This window comes from Vombatus ursinus, unplaced genomic scaffold, assembly GCF_900497805.2.
Source record: "Vombatus ursinus unplaced genomic scaffold, bare-nosed wombat genome assembly UNPS02010219.1, whole genome shotgun sequence".
NCBI lineage: Eukaryota > Metazoa > Chordata > Mammalia > Diprotodontia > Vombatidae > Vombatus > Vombatus ursinus.
Window position 1 is genome coordinate 5,300,125 of NW_020949997.1, and position 22,818 is coordinate 5,322,942.

At 42.2% G+C, this 22,818-nt stretch overlaps 1 protein-coding gene across 1 annotated transcript; it reads left to right on the forward strand.

Annotated features, from left to right (window-relative positions):
* Positions 1 to 51: 51 nt before the first annotated feature.
* TMEM127 (transmembrane protein 127) lies at positions 52 to 15,691 on the forward strand. Its single transcript, XM_027853947.1, has 4 exons — positions 52 to 130; positions 338 to 667; positions 12,723 to 12,887; positions 13,176 to 15,691. The coding sequence occupies exons 2-4, from the start codon at positions 424 to 426 to the stop codon at positions 13,481 to 13,483; spliced, it is 717 nt and encodes a 238-aa protein (XP_027709748.1). The 5' UTR covers positions 52 to 130; positions 338 to 423; the 3' UTR covers positions 13,484 to 15,691.
* The last annotated feature ends 7,127 nt before the right edge of the window (positions 15,692 to 22,818 follow it).

The following is a 22,818-nucleotide window of genomic DNA, read 5'->3' on the forward strand; positions in this document are numbered from 1 at the left end:
GCTCTGGCCGAGTCCGGGCGTTGCGGGTTCGGGCTCCGGGATCGCTCGACCGGGGAACCTGGCGGGTGGGCCCGGGGCGAGGAGCGGAGGTGACGGGCCCGGAGCTGCGTGGCGCGAACCCCGAGCGGAGGTGAGCGGAGGGCTGAGGATGGATAGATGGATGGATGGGCTGGGGGGTGGGGGCTGCCCTGGGATTGCCGGTTGTACCCCCCTCCCCCAGCTGGAGCGACGGTCTCCTGCCCCCTCCCCGCCGAGCCCCGGGTCTCCGCCCCCCGCTGTGCCGGGGCTTGAGCCGGGCCGCCCCCCGCAGTGCCCTTCTTTTTCTCTTCTCACCCAGGCTTTCGGTCAGCCGAAGGTGGGCAGCGGGCGAGCAGCGAGCAAGCAGTCCTAGAGGATCGGGCCCAGCCCGGCGGGCTCCCCGGCATGTACGCCCCGGGAGGCGCAGGGCTGCCTGGTGGGCGCCGGCGGAGAGGCCCAGGGGGCAGCGCCCTGCCCAAGCAGCCGGAGCGTAGCCTGGCCTCGGCGCTGCCGGGGGCCCTCTCCATCACTGCCCTGTGCACCGCGCTGGCCGAGCCGGCCTGGCTGCACATCCATGGGGGTACCTGCTCTCGCCAGGAGCTGGGAGTGGCCGACGTGCTGGGCTATGTGGACCCAGACCTGCTGAAAGGTAAGGATGCTCCAGGATGGCCCGGGTGCTGCCTCCCTGCGCCTGGGGTTGGGGGAGGGGGCGGGCGATGGACAGAGCCAGAGCCTCTGGGGTCTGAGGATGGGCAGCCTATTCAGTCGTGCTTTTCCAGTGCTCATGCCCACCAGGTGGCTCTGTTTGAGACGGCCCAATTCATTAATTTTAATTCTATTTAGCTAACCTCTATGGCGTACTCCATGCTAGGTTGAGAGATGCAGATTTTGACTCCATCTAAGGAAACCCTTACAATTTCAGAATTGTCATTATAACTGTCAGAAAGTGAATTGGGCTGCTTTAGTGGGTTCCTTATTCCTGGAGGTCTCCACAGGAAGCTGAGTGACCACTTGTCCAGGCTTCTGTAGAAGGAATTCCTTTTAGACTAGGTGACCTCTGAGGATTCTTCCAGCTCCAAGATTCTGATTGATTGGGATTCTTCCTAAGGGTGTTTATGTTCAACAAAAGAGAGATAATTAGTAAAATGAGAGCCCAATTAGTAGGGTCCTTCTTAAGCATAATTAGGAAATTGCCAGCGTACAGGAAGGCTTCCCGATGGTAATCTGATAGTGAGGTAAGAGTTTTAATTTTATTGCTTGAAAAAAATGTCAGTAGTGTGAAGGTGTCTTGTAGGTCAGTTATTTGCCTCTCAGAATGAAATGTCATTTTCCTCTTTTCTATATAAATTTAGTCAGATGTTGCTGTACTTGGAAATACTACATTGTGCCTAACAAGCTCAGTTGATTGATTCATTTCACTCAACCTTTTACCTTTCTTGTGAGATCGTTAGAAGAAAAGAGAGTATTCTCTCTTTGTTCTTAGAAGAAAACCAAAGCCCACAAGAGGATGTTTGTGTCTGTGGTACATATGCCTGTGATTTGTTTGCTCCTGTGGTGGAGTCTTGAATGGAATCTGGGCATTCTGCTTTTCACTCAAATGCTAGAAGCCAAATCTGTAATAACGATTCATTGACAGTAACAGTTACAATTTTCAGGACAGCCAGTTGTCCTCCTAACCTTTACAAAGTGTCCATACACACTGTCAGATTATAAGAAATGTTATATTGGATTGTGCTAGCAGTTTGTTTTGACCATCATTGTCTCTGGCTGTGGCATTAAGAACTGTTTGGTTTGGAAGCATGGACATCCTCCCTTTGACTTTAATCTTAAAAAGCTATTTATGATCCCCAATGGCCCCAGCTTTTAACACATTGTGGACATAAAGTCCATGAATTTTTAAACCTGTCTTAAACTTTCTTGTATTTGTATTTATCCCATAACACTTTAGAAATCTGGCTCTTTCAAGCCCAAGGTGTTGTTTCCTCTATTTTGAGAAATATATAAATGAGTTTCTCAGCTAGTCTTTGCATATCTTTGTATGTTGCCCTGCCCTCTGCCCCTTTTTTTCTTATCAAGCTGAAGAATCTTCCCTTTTTTCACCACCTTTCAGTTGTCTTGATTGTTTTAGTTGTCTTTGGATCTTTCCCCAACTTGATTATATTTTTATTTAGGAAGCCCAGACTTCACACAGTTGTCCGAGTATAGATATACCTGGACATATTTTTTCTACATATGCTGCATAACAGGTTCAGCTTTTCTTCCTGGTGCTACACAGCACTGCATTGGCCCGTTGGATTGATCTGTTCAGGGAACAGTTTTATGACAGCACCTAGATCTCTTTCCTGATACACATCTGACAGCTCAGATCAGAAACTAAGTATGTAATGTAAGTATGTTTGTAAGTTTGGTTTGTATAATTAGTCCACATTAAAAATCAGCTACCATTTTTCCAGCTTTGTGATCTTTTCCTGTAGTTTATTGTTTTGTATTTCATTAATTGGGAGAGCTTAGCATCTGGTTGTCAATTAGGAAATTTCACTTTCTGTGCCCTGTATACTATCATTTGTAGGAGAATTATGAAATAAAATTTTACAACTGGAAGTGATACTGGGTAAAAATGATGTGAATACTTTAATCCTGACTTCTCATTTTACAGATGAGGAAACTTAGACCAAGAGAAATTGTAACTTGCCTAAAGTCACACTCCTAATTAGGACAAGAATAGAGCCCCGAGGTCTTGTGACTCCAGTATTTATTGTAGTATGGTACCCTATGCCCTCTTTTTTACATTTCTTAATCCATTTTTCATTACCCTTTGAGACTGTCCCCTGCCAAAAACAAAGCTTTCCCATTGCCAATAATTCTGTGTTAATTCAGTTTGGTTGTGAATCCTTGTCAGAGGCATTTTGAAGGTCTACTACATAAATTAGGTGCACAGGTTTTCCCTTGTTTACATGTTTATTTGTCTCCTCAAAAAAGAAATATATAATACAGTATGATTTCATAAAAAGGAGGTGGTTCTCTTATGTCCTAATTATGAGAAATCATAAATAGAGAGCCCCAAGACTTCACTGATCCCTGAAGAGTATTAAGAGAAAGTCCTCTGGTACATTGAGTAGATCTTCTATGGAAGATATATGTGAGGTCATAGATGCCAGTCACACAGGATAAAAGGTATGGATGTATTGCTTCCTGCAGTGTTGATATTACAAATCTGTTGAAATATTGAAGACAGATTCAGTATTGAATATCAGTTTAAAATTGGTTCAGATTGAATAGCAATATTAAAGACCAGTGCAGTGAACTTTTCCTTTATTATAGTTTCTCTATATAATAACTTGGTAAATATTTAAAATACCTTTTTATCTTGTTTGCTAGAATCATGCAAGACCTATCTTGGTGAATAAATTTGACATTGAGGACAATATCCTGCTATCCACTCATAGACATTAGGAAAAAAAAAGCAGTAGAAGAGATCAAGAAGGGATCAAGAAGATATCTGGTAGATTATCTATCCATTACTTGATTTCCTTTTCCTTTTTATTCTGAGGCTGTGTAGCCAATAGGAGAACCAGGTTAATGAATATATATCCTAACCTTGGTTCCAGCTCTTTTGTGGACCGTGAAAGATTGTCCTAGTATGTCATAGAGATCCAGGAATTCTCTTATCCCTGAACATACCAACAAAAGGCAAGGTTATTAAAGCCTCTGGTTGGAAATCTATTTTCATTTAATTGGTTCCTGAAGGAGGAAGAAACCCTGGGAAATCTTTGTAGATGATTGGGGAAAGATGGACAGTTAGCCCTGGAATTGAGTCAGAAGGGAATTCTTCTTCATTAAATTAGAGCTGTCCAGGGTTTGTTTGTTTGGTTTTTTTTTCAAGTTTAGTATCTTCCAAAGCCAGCCAAGGCTGTATTCCTTATCTTCTTGAATACTTTGATGTTGAGGCTTAGTGTTTTAGAGGGAGAAATATCCAGCTTTAAGCAGTGGTTCGGGCAGCTTTGGAGACTTTAACAAATACAGGCTAGCTTGATCTCCTTCAGGTCATCCTGAATTGCTTCAAATCCCCTAATCTAAGGCCTGCATTGTATAGAGAAATCACAGTTAGGACCAGCTCAAAGAATATTTTCAGCTTTCCTGTGCTTCAAAGGGGTTAGGATTTCCTTCAGAGAAAGACTAAAGTGATGATAACTCTCAAACGTAAACAGCTTTTTAAAATTTCCAGGTCAGTATGCTGGATGACATATAGGATAGCAGCTTCAGGAATAGCATCTTTCAGGAACGCAGAAGGTTGAGATTTGGTGCTTGATGAGTCATCGTTGATCAGCCATTGGAATTTCAAGTATCTTCCAGGGATTTGACAGTGCATCTGAGGTTGGCATATGTGTAGCTGGATCCTTCCAGGTGCCTTCAGTTCGTTCAGGACCCAGTTTATACATTTTCCTTTGACTTTTTGGTTACTATGGTGACAGACTCCCCCAGAGAACTATTAGGATCAAGTGTCAGCTGCCTGTCATGGATTCAGTCAAATCAAGGTGGAGGAAAAAAAGCCTGAGCAGGTGGGTCTTCCTAGTGCTCAGAGAGATTGAGTCTGTCAGAGGCTTTTCCCATCTGTCAGGGAGTAACCTGGAGTTGACAGGGGCACCAGTAAGACAAAGGGAAGAAGAAAAGGGAGCTACTCTGAAGCAGAGTTAGGCATTTAGCCTGCAGCCTGTCTGAGGAAGGCAGTGGCTGGAGTGATGAGCAGGCAGACAGGAAGAGCCAGAGCTTTCAAAACAAGGCCACACTGGTGACTCACCAGTGACCTTGGGCAAAGTCAATTTCCCAGGATCCTGTTACAGATGACAACAGACCTTTTTGTGTGGCCAGAGGTGGCAGTCTAGTTATACTCACCAACTTAAAGAACTCCAGAACAAAATCTGATGACATCCACTAGGGACTTCTGTATGTCAGAGTGGAATGGAATAGAACAACGAAGTCTCCTTCAAGCCCCACTTCTGTCCTTTTACTTTTTAAAAATTAAATTTTTGTCTCTCCTCTTCTTCCCCCTGCTTCAAAGTAATCATTTGTTCTAATTTTGTCCTTTCCTGAAACGACTAGATTTTATGATAATATACCATCTTATATTTCTATAGTCATTTCAGGTTTTCACAATTTTTCTTATTCATGAGCTCATTTTAATCCCAAACAACAGCCCTTTAATTTTTTTTATTCTGAATTTAACAAATGCCAAAAAAGAATATTTCCATATACAAAATAGAAAGAAAGAGAGTTATGTGTAAAAATGCAAATATATTATGTACAACTTGTTCTTTAAAAGAATGTAGTAAAATGGTCAAAGGTTATGAATAGGCAGTTTTCAGAGGAAGAAATAAAGCAGTCAGTAGCCATATGAAAAAATGTTCTAAATCACTTAATAATTAGAGAAATGAAAATTAAAACAACCTGAGGTACCACCTTATACCCATCAGGTTGGCTATTTGTTGTTGTTGTTGAGTCCTGTCCAACTCTTTGTGACCCCATTTGGGATTTTTTTGGCAAAGATAGGAGTGGTTTGCCATTTCCTTCTTCAGCTCATTTTACAGATGAGGAAACTTGAGGCAAAGATGGTTAAATGACTTGCCCAACTTGACACAGACATTTACTAGCCATGTAAGCTGGATTTGAACTTAGGTCTTCCTGACTGCAGGCCGTGTACTCTATCCACTTCACCACCTTTCTGCAGATTGGCTAAGATGACAGAAAAAAAAATGACAAATGCTGGAGGGATTGTGGGAAAACAGGTACACCAATGCGCTGCCTTCTCATTGAGTGGGGGAGGATGAGGAAGAAAATTTGGAACAGAAGATAAAATTGAATTTAAAAAAAAGTTTTAAGTATATAATGAAGTCATCATGTTATTTTCAAAGCCATCCTGATTATCTGTTTCCTTCTAGACTTCCTTCATTTCTTTTCTGTGCATTTTAAAAATGCTTCAATGACCCTTAGGTTTTGCTTTTTTGGGGGGGGGGGTTGGCACTCTTAGAATTAGTTCCTTTCCCTCCCCTAAATTATATCCCATCCATAAAAAAGGAAAACACAATCCTTATGTAAAATAAACATAGACAAAATAAATGTACAATTTGCTGTATCAAAAAAATATGTCTAATTCTGCACCCTTAAATCTGCCCCACCTCTGTCAGGAGTTGGGTAGCATGCTTCTTTGCCAGTCTTTGGAATCATGGTTGGTCAAAGTTGTTTTGCTTTATTATGTTGTTATCGTATAAATAATTTTGTGTCAATTCATACAAGTCTTCCCAGCATTCTGCAAAACTGTAATATTGTATTGCATTCATGTACTATATTTTGGTAAACTATTCTCCAGTTGATAGGCACCTACTTTGTTTCCAGTTCTTTGCTGCAACAAAAATATTTTCATATATATGAGTCTTTTTCCTCTTTGATCTCTTTGGGATATAGACTTAGGAGAGTTATAACTGGGTCAAAGAGTTTACATAGTACAAATACGTATTTGGGGGCATAGTTCTAAATAACTTTCCAGAATGGTTGGAGCAATTCAAAGTTACACAAACAGTGCATTAGTGTATCTGTTTTCCCAAAGACCCTCTAACAATTGTTATTTTCCTTTGTCATCTTCAGTGCCAATCTGTTAGGTATGATCTGGAACCTCAAAGTTATTATAATTTGCATTTCTTTAATTATTAGGCAGTTGTAGCATTTTTTCATATGGATGTTGATAGCTTGGATTTTTTTCTTTTAAGAACTGATTGTTCATATTCTTTGATTGTTTATCTGTTGGGGAATGGCAGTCATTCTTATGTATTTGAATTGGTTCCTTATGGATCTTTGATATCAATATTTATCAGATAAACTTGCTGCAAAGATTTTTTTCCCCCAGTTAACTATTTCCTTTCAAAATTTAACTAAACTGATTTTGTTTGTTGTATCACTAATAGTAGGGCAGGAATTAATCCCATAAGGAGAGTGTACCTCAGAAAGGTTAAGTGATTTGTCCAAGGTCACACAGCTTTTAAGAAACAGAACTTTTCTTCCTTTGAGGGTCATTCAATCCAGACTTATCACTCAATCCAGATTCAAGTGGCTATTACCTACCAGTCCAAAGGACATTTTCCCTCCCTTCTCAATTAGTTCAGCGCCAGGCTCACTGTCTTCTTCTCTACCCCAACTCTTTCCCCTATCCTAGGGGACTTCAAAATACTTGTTAATGTTTCCTCAGATACCCTAACTTCTCAGTTTGTCACACTGCTTAGCTCCTGTTACTTATTCCATTTCACTCTAGCTATACACAGCATATCCTCTTGACCTTGATCATCCACAGCTCATCTACCTCCACGTCAAGGAACTCTGAATTTCCTTGATATGATCCTCTTTTATTTTTCCAGCTCTCCCTTATGCCTCGCTCCTCCTACCATGACATCCAGTCCCTCCATCCCAGGTCATCTCTCCTACTTTAGCTACATAGTCCTCCCTACCCAATCTGGACCCCTTAGAGAACCAGTTTAACCTTATCCTCTGCTCTTTCATCCCTAGCTCCCTTGTTCTTTTGCCAGTTGCTTTCAGACCAGAACCTTGGATTACTTACTCCCACTGCCTGTCTCTTCTATATCTATTCATTGGCTGCTGCTCAGAGCTAGAGGAAATTTAAAAACTGTGCTAACTGGGTCCACTATAAATTTATGCTGGCTAATCTCAACTGGGCCCTCAAGTTACAGGGAGCCAGTCTTCCTCTTCCTTAGATGTTTCCCTGTTTTACTCACCACAGTGGTTATTCCAAACATATTTTCTCTCCTCAGACTTCTCATATCACTCCCTGTTCTCTCTTATCTATGCTGAGGTACTCACCTCATACTTTACCAAAAGAACCAGGACAATTCACTGAGGCCACCCTCTTCTCCTTTCCCTCTTCTCCTTCTGACGTTGTTCTCAACTATCTCCTCTTTCACTCCAGCCTTTGATGTGGAGATGGCCCTTTGCTTGCCAAGCCAATCCCTCTACCTGCACCCTTGATTCCATCCCTTACTATATTCTCCAGCTCCCACCATTATCCCCACTGTTTTCTCTAATCATCAGTCTCTCCCTATCTACTGGCTGCTTCACTGCCACCTAGAAACATGCCCAGGGCTCTCCCATCCTTGAAAAACTCTCACTAGATCCTACCATGCCTGCCAACTGTAATTCTTTATCTCTCTTCCCCTTTGTGGCTAAACTTGAGAAAACTATGTAATTGGTGCCTCCACTTCCTCTCTTGTCATTCTCTTCGAAACCCTTTGCAGTTTGGCTTCCAACATCATTGTTCAACTGAAACTACTCTTTTCAAAGTTACCAGTGATTTCTTAATTGTTAAATCTAATTGCCTCTGTTTAGTCTTTATCATCTTGACCTCAGCATCATTTGACTCTGTGCATCATCAGTGTCTTCTGAATGCCCTCTCCTCTCTGGATTTTTGGGACTCTGATATCTCTTTGCTCTTCTCCAACAAGTCTTGCTGCCCTCTTTTGCTGGATCTTCATTCATGTTACACCCACTAAGGTGTAACATCTCCCAAGGGTGTGTTCTGGGTCCTCTTCTCTTTTCTCCCTAGCCTCTCATTTGGTGACCTCATCAGCTCCCATGGGTTCAGTGATGATTTCTCTGCAAGTCTACTTATCCAGCCCTAGCCTCTTTCCTGAGCTCCTGTATCATCAATTGCCTGTTAGTCATTTCAGAATAGATGTCCCACAGGTGTCTTAAACCCAACATATTCAAAACAGAACTCAGAAGCTTTCCCACCAAAGAATTTCCCTTCTTTTGAGCTTCCCTATTACTGTCAAGGGAACCACTATCTTTCCAGTTACTCAGACTTAAAACCTAAGTGTTCTCTTCAGCCCCTCACTATCACACTTCACCCCATCCAATCAGTTGTCAACTCCTGTCATTTCTACCTTCTTAACATCTCATGTATACCCCTTTCTTTCCTCTGACACTGCCACCACCCTGGTGTCCAGGCCTTTATCACCACATGCCTGCAATAATATTGTAACCTTCTGGTTCATCTCTCATGCCTCAGATCTCTTGACCCTTCACTCCATCCCCCAATCAGCTGCCAAAGTAATTTTCCCAAAGTACAGATCTGACCACGTCTCTCTCCTACAACTCTGTACACAAGTTCGTTCTCCTTTTGGAATTTGAAATGTGGTCACTGTGATAGAAGGTCATGCTAACCTGAATATAGCACTTTCTGTGTGACAGACACTGTGCTGAGCACTTTACAGTTATTGCTATCTCATTTGATCCTCACAGCAGCCCTGGGAGGAAGGTGCTATTATTGTCCTCATTTTACAGGTGAGGAAACTGAGGCAGTGGTTAAATGACTTGCTCAGGGTCACACAACTAGTAAGCATCTGAGGCTGGATTCAACTATACTACCTAGCTGCTTCCAGCTGGATTAAAGTGTAACCACTCCAGCTTAAGCCTGCCTCTTAGAACTGGCCCATAATATGGAAATGATGCTGTAAAAGGCAGTCAGCAGACTTCAGCCTGAGGACCAACTCTGGCCTGCTGCCTATTTTTGTACAGCTGAAACAAAATGGTTTGGGGTTTGGGTTTTTTTTTTTTAACATTTTTAAATACTATAAAACTTTATTTAAATGCAGAAAACTATTCTTTTTTTTTCTTTTTATTAATTTATTTTAATTTATCAAAAATCACTTCCATAAGCTTTTGAGTTTTAATTTTTTCTCCCCCTCCCTCCTCACCTCCCTTCCCAAGATCACGTGCAATCTGATACAGGCTATACATATACATTCCTATTAAACATATTTTCACATTAGTGATGTTGTAAGTAAGAATTAGAACCAATAGGAGGAAATACCAGAAGGAGGAAACAAAACACAACAGAAGAAAAAAAAATAGCAAATAGTATGTTTCGATCTGCATTCAAACTCCATAGTTCTTTCTTTGGATGTGGATAGCATTTTCCATCATGAGGCCTTTGGAGATGTCTTAGATCCTTGTATTGCTGAGAAGGGTTAAGTCTGTCCAAGTTAGTCATCACATGATTTGGCTGTTACTGTGTACAATGTTCTCCTGGTTCTGCTCACTTCACTCAGCATCAGTCTATACAAGGCTTTCCAGGTTTTTCTGAAGTTTGTCTGCTCAGCATTTCTTATAGCACAATAGTATTCTGTTACATTCATCTACCACAACTTGTTCAGCCATTCCCCAATTGATGGGCATCCTTTCAATTTCCAATTCTTTGCCATAACAAAAAGAGTTGCTATAAATAGTTTTGTACATGTGGGCCCTTTTCGCATTTGTATGATCTCTGGGATACAGCCCTAGAAGTGCTATTGCTGGGTCAAAGGGTATGCACATTTTTATAGCCCTTTGGGCATAGTTGCAACAGAAAAGCATTCTTAGTTCACAGGAAGCTGGCCAACCTCATATATGAGAAGTGTCCTGCTTTAAGGAAAGTTAATTCAAAATTTGAATTTACAAACTAGATCTATTCATAAGTAACTAGTCACATATAAGAAGGATAAGAATTTTAACCAGAGATTCTGATGCTTTCCTACTACTCTTAGATCTTACCCCTATCTTCTTTCTAATTATTATTAATTATTTGACAGAGAATGAACAATAAAACTTAACTCAAGCATTAAGAGCCACTGATAAAGATTGTTGAAATTTTTAAAAATCCATTTCTGTAAGTTATAAAGTAAGTTATTTGGAAAATGGATTCAATTTACAAATGTGAATTGTGTGAATTTCACACAACTTTTCAAGAATACATCTGTTGCCTGAAAGAAAAATCTTTAATTGGAGTGAAAGGATTTCCTGATTTGGGGGAGAATCTGATTGCTGCATCTGCTGGGTGGTGTCCACTTGTGGTAGAATCCCCTCATCTGTAAAGATCCCATGTATTTCAGTTTGTGGAGGCTTGGACTGCTTTTTATTTTAAAGATTCTACACTGGAATATTTAGAGAGGCTTATTAGAAAGGCAAGTAGTTGTTAGAAACTTTGGTTTCTGGTTGACATTGATTGACCTTTGTCCTCCATGTGTCCTGGGTGGAACCTGAGGGGCTTTCCTTTGGACCAGAGCCTGGGGCAGAGTTCTCTCTGATTAGCCTGGAGAAAAGATTTAGGAGTAAAATAATAGCTCCAAGCTTCTGAAGGGCTATCATATGAGAGTGAGATGAGAGACAATTAGAACAATTCAAATTGATTATTCCCAAACCAGTCTGACTCACTGTTATCAAGGATAAAATTAAAAAGCCTTCAGGCTGGCATTTCAAGCTCTCTACTGTCAGGCTTCTGTCTACCTTTTGAGTCTTGCCTTGTTTTGCTTTCTATCCTGTATTTTCCATTCCATCCAAACTGTCCAGCTAGCGTCCATTATTGATGACATTTCATCTCCACCCTCTGTCTTTGCACAGGGGGTCCCCCATGTTGTGTCTTACCTTTCCACCTCCTCCCTGTAGAATGCCTGGCTCAAAGCCCAGCTCAGATGTGTTAAGTCAAGTCAACAAGGATTTAATAAGCACTTCCTATGTGCCAGGCACTGTACTAAGCACAGGGAATACAAATATAAGCAGAAAAGCCAGCCCCTGCCCTCCAGAGAAGATGAAGGTACCAGCCCAGAGGCATTGGAGAGAAAGCCTCGAGAGTCAGGGGTACAGCCTGGAAAGCACTGAAGACCTGGCCGGCCTGGGCATCCTTAAAGAGGAGGTTCTCAGAGGAGGAGAGCACAGGCAGGGACAGGGTGGAGGGAGCTTCCCACTGTTTTCACTCTCTTCCTCTTGAAGTTAACTTTATATACTTGTACATGTCTATAAGCTCTGCCACTTACTACCTATGTGCATGACTTTGGGTCAGTCACTGCCCTGTTCTGAGCCTCAGTTTCTTCATGTGTAAAAGGAGGAGTTGATGGGCAAAAAAATGAACAGTAAGTCCTCTAAGGAAGAAATCTAAGCTACTTCACAGCTGTCAGGTTATCATGATGTAAGAAATAACAAAAGGGATAGTTCCAGAGAAACCTGGGAAGACTTGTATGAATTGATACAGATGAAGGAAGCAGATCCAGGAAAATGATTTCAATTCACTGAGTCAATAAACATGTATTAAGCAACTGCTATGTGCCAAGCACTGTGCTAAGCACAGGGAATACAAAGAAAGGCAAAAGACAGTACCTGCCCTCAAGGAGCTTACAATCTAATGGGGGAGACAACATGAAAACAGCAACATACAGACGAGCTATATACCAGATAAATTGGAAATCATCAAGAGAGGGAAGCTACCAGAATTAAGATGGATCAGAAAAGAATTCTTATAGAAGGTAGGATTTTAACTGGGATTTGAAGGAGGCCAGGAGGTAGAGAAAAGGAGAGTGAGCATGCCAGGCATGGGGGACAGCCAGTACAATAACCATGTCATAAAGAAAAACAACCGGGGCAGCTAGGTGGCGCAGTGGATAGAGCACCCGCCCTGGATTCAGGAGGACCTGAGTTCAAATTTGGCCTCAGACACATAACACTTACTAGCTGTGTGACCCTGGGCAAGTTACTTAACCCCATTGCCTAGCCAAAAAGAAAAAAAGAAAAGAAAAAAGAAAAAGAAAAACAACCTTGAAAGTCTCTGTGGGGAAGTTGAGGAGGGAGCCTAGACATAAGAGTCTGATTCTCAAATCATTTTTTTCCCCAAACAGATTTCTGCATGAATCCCCAAACGGTGCTACTACTGCGTGTCATTGCTGCCTTTTGCTTCTTGGGGATCCTGTGCAGCCTCTCTGCCTTTCTTCTTGATGTCTTTGGGCCCAAGCACCCTGCTCTGAAGATCACCCGCCGCTATGCCTTTGCCCACATCCTCACAGGTAACCTTTTTGCCTGGCAGGAGAGAGGACCAGAGAGCTAACAAAAGCTGAGCAAAGAAATGTTCCTGCACACTGAATGTTGCCTGCAGTGACTAACTGGCAGAGATCAAGGGCTTTCCACACCTACCGCCCCTCCTCTTCATGAGGGAATGCCAGTCCTGACCACCAAGTCCCATACTGCACTGCCTTCTCACGGCGTAGTGCCGTTAGTCAGCAGCTCAGATCTCAGGGGCTAGGGGCTCCAGAAGAGACATTAACTGTCACTTTTTCTTTTCTCTTCCTGTCTAGTCCTTCAGTGTGCCACAGTGATTGGCTTCTGCTATTGGGCTTCAGAGCTCATCCTGGCTCAGCAGCAGCAGCACAAGAAGTACCACGGTTCCCAGGTCTATGTCACCTTTGCTGTCAGCTTCTACTTGGTGGCAGGAGCAGGAGGGGCCTCCATCCTGGCCACTGCTGCCAACCTTCTGCGCCATTATCCCACCGAAGAAGAGGAGCAGGCGCTGGAGCTGCTGTCAGAGATGGAGGAGAATGAGCCGTACCCAGCCGAGTATGAGGTCATCAATCAGTTCCAACCACCCCCTGCCTACACGCCGTGACGCGGTGGCTGGGCTCCTCTCGCCAGCGCCCTCTTCGCCTGACCCCGTATCTTCACTCTCCCCATAAGCAGAGGAGCTCCCTTCGTATAGCACTTAGTTCTGATGTCAGAGTCTTCACCGACTCCTCTAAATGAGAGATATTACATCTCAGACTTTTCATCTGTCTCTTCTCTTGAAAAAGGAAACTCATTCATTTAAAACCTTGTCCTCTTTCTCTCCCCTCCCCCTCCAACTCCAGGTCTTCTCTGCTCACCATAGCCACTACCACTGGGGTGATCATGCCAGTTTTCTCTCTTTCTGGGTCATGTTTTTAGGACTCAGATACTCCTCATGTGGCTCAGAGCATTTGCCCCTCCTAGGTAGATTTGGCAATGTCTGTGAAAAGAGATAATGTGTTCAATGGCCTCCGGGCAAAGGTGAACGCATTGGTGCAGATACTTTTTTCCCACCCCACAGCTATAGCTTTGGGAACAACTGTATCTGTCAATCCACCCAAACCTGTTCCTTCTTTTGATCCACCCCTATATATGATGCACACTATGATGGAAATCTTTGCACTTTAGTCTTTGGGTTTCCTCCTCCTTTTTGGCTGCATTTGGTGGGGAAGGTGAGACACTGGTAGAAATCATAAGAGTCTCTCTCTGTGTACCCCTTGGTACAGAGGTGGCAGGAGCTGAGCAGGTAAGAACAGTCAGTGAAGGGCCTGATGGGAACCTGCCTCTTATGAGAGTGAGAGCCCACTGGACCAGGTCTCTCCTACCTCTCACCTTTTAAAATATGGTGATTTTTAAGGGGGGAGTGGGAAACTATCTTTTTAAGTAGGGACAAGAAAGTTGTAATTTTTCAGATTTTTATTCTGGTCCCTTTGGCCTCAACAGTGTTTCAGGCCTGATCCCCTTATAAGTCCACCTTCCTTCCTCCTAGTATCTTTTCCATCCAAACCCATCCTTCCACCCTCTCTGTCATTGTTTCCCCTATTTTGAGGAGGTTGAGTTATTACTAGGTGATACAAGATACTCTGCCTTTCTCATGGGGTGCCAAGCACTAAGCAGCTGCAGGGGCCTGGTCATCATGATGCTCCTCATGACTCAGTGAGGTTGAATTCAGCCTCACATCAGGAGCAATGACATCAGAAGGCCACAGGACCCCGCCACCGCCACTTTACACATAGGAACTGAAACCGATGGGAGACCAGAACTACCTTGGAGACCAGGTCAATGAAGGAGCTAAGAGCTAAAATCCTTCAGGGTCAGACATGGTTACTGGAACTACAGCTTGGGGTGGAGGCACTACAGCTTGCTGCATGCCCACTCTTCACCCCTTCTTGAATGTACCACTAGTTTTGCATTGTACAACTGGTTCTTTCTTGCCCTGCCCCTTACCTTTGGCCACTGCTGGTCGCACAAAGACGTCTTTGGCTCTGGCTGAATTTAGTATCCAGAAATCCAAAGTATGGAGTGGGGAAAACTCAAGAGTTTCTTCCTTACAGCCCAACTTGTCAGGAAGATAATGAAGGCAGCTTTCAGAGTGGATTACCAAGCTATTATCTTTAATATATGGGCGCCTTTGAAATCAGTGTCCAGATACTGACCTAAAAAGGAAACATTCAGATTGCCTGCCTGCCTGCCTTTTCATTGCCCAAGGCGTGGGTAGTTCAGAGCAAAGGATTTTGGGAGCGTCCAGCTCTACTGGGTGTTTGGTTGCAAGAGGAATGTCAGCTTGTTCCAGCATTGGGCATCCCTTCAGCCTGGAATGAACTGAGGTCAGGCTAATCAGAACTTGTTTTGATGATGAAGATCATGTCCTACATCCAGGCTTTCCAGCTGCCTAGAGTTCCTTACTCTGGTGTTCAATTGTAATTACAGTGGTGACTCTCACACTCCATTGGACTTTTTCTTCTTATGAAAGAAAAAGTTAAATATAAATAGCCTGTGCATAAAACAGAGGAACTGTATTAAGTGTTGTATTTCTGTCAAGTACTTTCATTGTTGTTGGCACATTTCTAGAGAGTGGCCAACTTTCTGTGACCATCCATTTTAGAGAAGGCAGCCTGGGAAACCTGGCATAGATAGTATCGGGATGCCTAAGGATCCTGGGCGTGAACCTCTTGGACTCTTCCCTGTGGTCTGCTTTTTATTAATTTTCCATTCATTCTCATTCTTACTTTGATACCCAATACTGATGGTTTGCCATGTAAATTCCGCCCCCCCGTGTTTTTTTTTTTCTAAAGAAAAATAAAAAAAAAATCAAACAAACAGGAATGTAAAAAGCTACTCCTATATTCTCATTATTTGTTTTCCAGATTTGGTCTGTGTGTTGCCCACTTCTAAAGAATCTGTAAGTCACTGATAGGAGTCAAAAGAGCCCCATATGAAGCTGAATACAAATGATCTTTAGGCTTATGGGACGGAGAGGCACTTTTTCCTTGAGTTTTGTTGGAGAAGTCTCATTTTCTTTTGAAACTACAAAGTGGGACACCCAGTAGGAGAGGCAGAGGGGTTGAGTGCACATTAGGGCTGAATGTAATCTCAGTGAGCAGGCCTAGCATGGCGGTCCTTGGCTGGAAGAGAGTTCAGAGTGAGTGCTAAGACTTGCTGTTTGCCATTAGGCCAGAAAACCTATTCGGAATTGTTGAAGCAGCCCCATTCAGTGCCAGTTTTTCTCCTGAGGAGTCATAAAATCATTGGATTTAAAGCAGGATGAGCCCCAAACATCCAGGCCCCACTTTTAATAGATGAGGAAACTGAGGCCTAGAGAGCTTATGACCTGGCCAAAATGAGAACCAGTAGTAAGCAGGGCCAGTAGTCAAACCCAGGTCTTCTGACTCTTTTCCCACTGTATCACCACAGCCCAGAGGCTGGAGGTCTATGACATGCAGTCCTATGCAGGCAAATTTTCTTAAGGTACCTAACTGTTGGGTAATAATGTTTTCAGCTAACGCTACCCACAGACTGTCTCCGGAACAATGCCTACATGCATGCATATTTATGAACTCTTGAAGTAGGTCTAGAACATTTTACAAGTTTCTGAAATGGAGTATTAAGAACATAATATTTAATATACTCCATGGCATCAATCTTCCACTTTTTTATATGCTTTAGGTTTGAGATTGGGGTGTGGGAATTTGGCTGTAAGTGAGGAAGGAGAACATAGGAATGGCTACTTATTGCATATATACCTATAATTAGGAAGAAAAACTTTTGGCAGAGAACAAATCTGGAAATAGGCACCAGAATCTTAGCGCTCAAACCAGTTTTCCCACCAACATTTTGAGTTCTAAAGTAACTATTCTAAATTATCTATCTAAATTATCTGTACTCACCCTGTTACCTTGCATATGTAACAACAGCATGCATTTACATTAAGGTTTACAAATCACTTTACATGTTTTATCTCATTTGATCCTGGCAACATCCCTGGGAGAGAAGTGCTGTTATTACATCCATTTTGCAGATGGGGAAACAAGCTAAAAGAAATTAAGTGACTTACTGAGGCAGGGCTAAAAGTCAAGTTTTTGGCTGCAAACCCAGCCTTCCCACGCCACCTAGTTGGTCTTCTCACTAATAATCTGTTGAAGTTGTTTGCTGGCCTGGTCTTATTTGGTATGACATCATGATGGTACATGATGAGGCCTCTGGAAAATTAAATTCTTCAAACAATGAAACCAGGTTCTTTTTCTATGCTTACAATCAGCACACTGCTGTTAGATGAGCATCTTATCACCAGAAGGAAACAAATGAACTGAACCATTTGGAACTTGGTAGTAGCAGATAATACTTTTGTTTTTTAAAGTCCAAGTCATTCATCACGTCAGCCCCTTCCTCCCCAAAGGACAGGCCTCACACTTTAGCTTACAGCCGTCAACATTCTGTGCAACCACAGCAGTCCAGACACACATCCACTTCGTTTTTAACCTGGTCATGCAAATGCAAACCCCTTCCTAGTTAAATAGCAGTTTGTGAGCAAAGGAATAGCATAGCCAGATATATACATGAGATAAATTATTCCAGAAGGAAGCAGGAGAAAGTGAAGAATGGTAGAGCTCTCAAGGGGCTCTTAATAAGTCTAGGCGAGTGGTACAATGAAGGCCTACACTAAGGAGCTGGCAGTGGGAACAGAGATATAGATGAATATGGGAGATGTTACAAGTTGTCCTTGATAGTCGATTGGATACTGGTGGTAAGAAAGAAGGAAGTCGAAAATAACCCCAATTTTGTAGATAAGAGAGTCTGGGTGACTAGTGGTATATTTATAGTATAGAAATAGTATAATTAGGAGGAGGAACAGCTTTAGTGGGAAATGAAATAAGCCATTAGGGATGTTTGAGATGCTGGTAGAGATATCCTAAAGGCAGCTGTAGATCTAGAAGGGAAGGGTCCTGAAAATAAAGATTTGGGGATTGTAACAGAGTTTGATGAGGCCAGTAATGATAATAGTTTATCCCACCTGATCCTTATAACAGTCTTTTGAGGTGGGCAAGTCAAGCTTAATTACCCTATTTCAGAGATGAAGAAAGGAGGGGCAGCTAGGTGGCGCAGTGGATAGAACACCGGCTCTGAAGTCAGGAGAACCTGAGCTCAAATCTGGCCTCAGTCCAAACACTTGACACTTATTAGCTGTGTGACCCTGGGCAAGTCACTTAACCCCAATTGCCTAAAAAAGAAAAAAAAAACAAAAAAAACCAGAGATGAAGAAAGGAAGTCTAGAGTTGTTAAGTCATTTGCCCAAAATCACACAGCTAATAATTAGTAGAACAGGGATTCCAACCCAGCTCTTTAGACTGCCAAATTCAATGATCTTTCAAAGGCAAAAGACAGGGCAATGGCCCTCATTTATGTAGGAACTCCAATTGCCCCACCTTACATGTTATACCTGAGAAGGCAGTTGGATCCAATGAAGTTTGATACCGTTTAATGTCTCCTGTACATTATCCCATGCAATTTGTAATTTTTTCTGCCTCAGGACCTGAAACTTTATTTAATCTACCTAAAAATAGCATCACAGCAGGAGTCCACTAACTTAGGTATATATAGAGAATTTAAGGCACAAAAAAGAGCATCAGCAAATGATGAAAGGGTTGACCAGATCTTTGAGGGACTGCTTATGGTACTGGTTTACAGAAAACTGAGATGAGAATGGAATAGAAGTCCTTCAGTCTACAAAGGGAGAATGAACTGGATTGCTACTGTCTAGTTGTGTGTCCTTGAGTAAATCATAACTTCTCTGGGACTCATTTTCCTCATCTGTAAAATAAAGGAGTTGAACTAGAAGATCTCTTAAGGTCCCATCCTGCTCAGTCTATGATTCTGGGATCATAAAGCACTCCATTTCCACTAGAGTCAGGACAGGGGGATGTTTGAAGCAATTCCACAAACATTTATTCATGTTGGTGTTCAGAGCACTGGAAAATTTAAGACAAATTACAAGGAAGATTTGAAATCATATCTGATGATTTAAAAAAAAACCAATATCTTTTGGAGGCAAGATTAGACATAGACCTGGCTGGAGGCAGAGGCATGAATTCAAGAGTGGAGAACCTCTAGGTTCTCAGGTCCTTCACAAAGTTTGGATTCAGTCAAAGGACTGCACTTGAGGACCTAGAGGGCCACATGTGACCTCAAGGCCACAGGTTTCCCACCCCTGAATCAGAAGATCTCTGAAAATGGTAGAGACCAGGAGATAGGACTAGAGTTGAAAAGCTTTCTTGGTACTAACCTGAAACAGATAGATGATGCCAAACCCCACTTCAAGTTGCTGAAGGAAAAGACTTCTTCCTAGAGTCTTTTCCCTTAGCAATCTCAAATGGGATTCAGCAGGCACATCTTCCCTCTCCAAGGAAGCCAGAAGTGCTGGAGGGAATAGACTACAGACCTGAAGACACTGGCGCTCTCCTCTCTCCCATTCTCAACAACTCTGCCCTGCCTTGCCCCTCATGCAAGTGCAAAGCATCAGATCTCCAACAATGAGAAGAGTCCTTTCGGTCTTGGATTACATAAAAAATAGAGATGTTAATTGCCAATTGGGAATTTAGGGAAGCTTTTTAACAGGACAGGCAAGCACAGATTGAACATTTAACAAATTTTTGCTGAATGATTGAATCATGAGTTTGGGTAAGAATAGGAAACTCAGTAAGTAGTAGTAGTTACTTAAGGAGTATTTATCTCACATCCCATACCAAGGGTCAGCAGTCTGGCTTCTAGGACTGCACATAGCTTTTTACATGTATAGTGCTTGAAGCAAGTGTATAAGAAAGAAACAAAAAAGCCCTAGCCGTTCCAAACAGTGTTGATGTCATAAGGGAAGGTGGAGGTTAGCTTTTTAAAAAGATACTTAGCTCACACCCAAACTGCAATGGAGCAAATGTTGTATTTGTTGCTGAAGGACTTGGATTCAAATTCTGACTCAACCACTGCACGAGTCTTCTCCGGGTCTCCGTTTCCTCACATGAGGGGGTTGGACTAAATGACTTCTGATGTTCCAGTTCTAAATCCGTGAAATGTATAAATAACGTGTCAGTTCTGTTCGATATGATAATTAGGTATTTATTACTAAGATATCATTGAACCTGTTATCTCTCCAAAGATGCTCATCCTATGTGACTTTTATCCATGTCCTCTCATAAAACCACCAAAAAGGACCCATCCAGTGAGCTCAGAACCTTCTTGTAGTTCTCTTAATGTTCACATACATCCTGGTGTACTATGTGTGCCATCCATCAGTTATCCGCTGCTCTTGCTAAATGATTAGCCTGGGTATAGATAAGATATATAGATATGGCATATAATTAAATGAGGTATTAGTATTTTTTTAAGTGCTGATTATGCCCCCTGTTGATCCTGATGAATTCTGGCTCTGCCTCTTACTCTGGTTGGTGAACTTTGTTATGAGAAACAATGTTATGTAGTGGAAAGAACACTGAATTTGGCATCAGAATGAATGAATAAATAAATGAATATGTATGTATGAATGAAAAACATTTATTAAGTGAGCCAAGCACTAGGAATACAAAGAGAAAAGCAAGACAGACCTGGCTCTCACAAGGCTTCCATTTTGGTAGCAGAACATATATTTATTTTTATATTTATTCATTCAGCTCTGAAAGTCACATAGAATGACTCCATGTTTCTGAGGGTACAGCTGCAAAGTAAGTGGTAATGCATCTTCTTTAACATCATTTCCATTAATCAAATCATATTGGTTTCTGATATTGAACCATTTGACAGTGCCAAGAACTTGAATGGGGAGAAGTTTCTTTTCCCAGCCTTTAGCAGACATGGCTGCTGAGGAAGTGGAGCCCACAGCACCTGCAGAAACATTTCCCAGGTGGTGACTCTGCAAGGTAGTTACTCTTCCCTGGACTATGGCTATAGGGGGCTAGACTGGAAGCAGGCCTGGTGGTCTGGGAGACCCAGCTTTTGGGTTTATCTGCCAATTACTGGCAGTCGGTCAGTGATTGGTATTGGTAGTAGCAGGCCCCTTCTCCACAAGTCTATACCCCATGATGATAGCTACAAGGACCAGGTTGGAAGCAGAACCAGTGGAAGATGGAGTCATTTCTTTTTGTGGGACTCTTGGACTCAGAGCCCTAGGCCATCTCTAGTAAGCTTTGAGGGGAGATGGTGGTCAAGGCAGTTTGACTCACTTGGAACATGTGGCTTCCTGTCTCGCCTTCAGGGTGCCCTGGTGCTTCTGCTATGCCTGCCTTGGTGGTGGTAGTTGGTGGGAGGTAGTGGAAGGGATGATGAGCCCCTTCTCCACAAGGTTTGTTTCCCTGGGCTGTGGTTGTGGGGTCCAGGCTAGGTTTGAATCTGGCTACACTTCTGAAGAACTATGTGGCATTGAACCAGTTACTTAGCCTGTTTTAGCCTCATAGGGTCACAGATTTAGAGCTGGAATAGATCTCTGAGAGCATCTAGTCCAAACCTGGTGTTTTATAGATGAAGAATTTAGACTTAGACAGGTGGAAAGTGACTCACCTGTGGTCACACAGATAGCCAATGTGAAACCCAGGCCATCTGACTACAGCTCCAGGGCTCTTTCTATTACATCATGCTGTCCAAACACCTTAGCTTGACATTCAAATCTTTGCACCATCTGACCCTATCCTATTTTCCCAGCCTTTCTCTTTCACTCCAGCCAAATTGGACCAAAGTACTTATGTACCACCCTCTTCTTCCCATCTTTCTTCCCTCACCAGCTGTCCTCTCCTCTTTCTATCTGTCTAAATCCCACCCATTCTTTAAGGCCAAGCTCAAGCCCCACCTTCCAAAAACCTTCCGAAGTCAAAGCAAGTCTCACCTTCACCTGAGCTACTATGACATTTACCCTTTATTTGGCAATGATATGCTTCCTTATATTATTGTTGGAAATCTTTTCAAATATGGGCATCTTGAATTCCCAAACCGTAAATCTCCAACACAGTGTCTTGCATATGATAGGTACTTAAATATTTTAAAATCAGGTCTAGACTAATTTTTACCTGAACAAGAATTCTCTCTTCAACACACCTATTAGTCAATCTTTCAACTTCCACTTAAAGATCTCTAGGGATGGGAAACCCAATATGCCCTGAGGCAGCCTATTTTGATAGCTTTTTGATAGCTCTAATTATTAGAATATTTTTCTTTATATTGATTTGAAATCTACTCCTGCAACTTTCATTCAGTGCTCCTACGGTTAACCTTAGAAGTTGGACTTTAAAACAAGTCTAATAATTTAATAACCACTCACATTTATATCCCTTTAGAAAATGTTTTTGGTTAGTCGTTTTCAGTTGTGTCCAACTCTTCATGACTCCTTTTGGGGTTTTCTTAGCAAAGATACTGGAGTGGCTTGCCATTTTCTTCTCCAGTTCATTTTACAGATGAAGAAACTGAGGCAGACAGGGTTAAGTGACCTACCCAGGGTTACACGGTGAGTGTCTGAGGTCAGATTTGAACTTAGGTCTTCTTGATTCCAGACCCAGTGCTCTATCCACTGCACCACCTAGCTGTCCCTTTAGAAAATGACAACCTTCATATATTTGAAGATGACTATTGATTGATTGATTGATACATTGTGTTGTAACAAAGATGCAAATAGAACTTACTTAATGTTCTGAGTCATTATTTTCCTTTCAGCTAGAGTAGAATGTTAGACTTGGAGTCAGGAAGATCTGAGTTCAAACGTGACCTCAGACACTTATTAGCTGTGTGACCATGGGCAAGTCACGATCTCTGCCTGAATCTCTTCATTCATAAAATAAATATGATAATAATAGCACCTACCTCCCAAGGTTGTTGTGAAGAGAAAATGAGATATTTTAAAGTGCTTTGAAAACTGTAAAGTGCTATAAA

Bases quoted from the DNA above. Each gene is read 5' to 3' on its own strand.
- TMEM127 (XM_027853947.1), top strand. From the start codon at position 424: ATGTACGCCCCGGGAGGCGCAGGGCTGCCTGGTGGGCGCCGGCGGAGA. The intron at 668-12,722 runs GTAAGGATGCTC...TTCCCCAAACAG, and splicing joins GGACCCAGACCTGCTGAAAG to ATTTCTGCATGAATCCCCAA. The intron at 12,888-13,175 runs GTAACCTTTTTG...CTTCCTGTCTAG, and splicing joins CTTTGCCCACATCCTCACAG to TCCTTCAGTGTGCCACAGTG.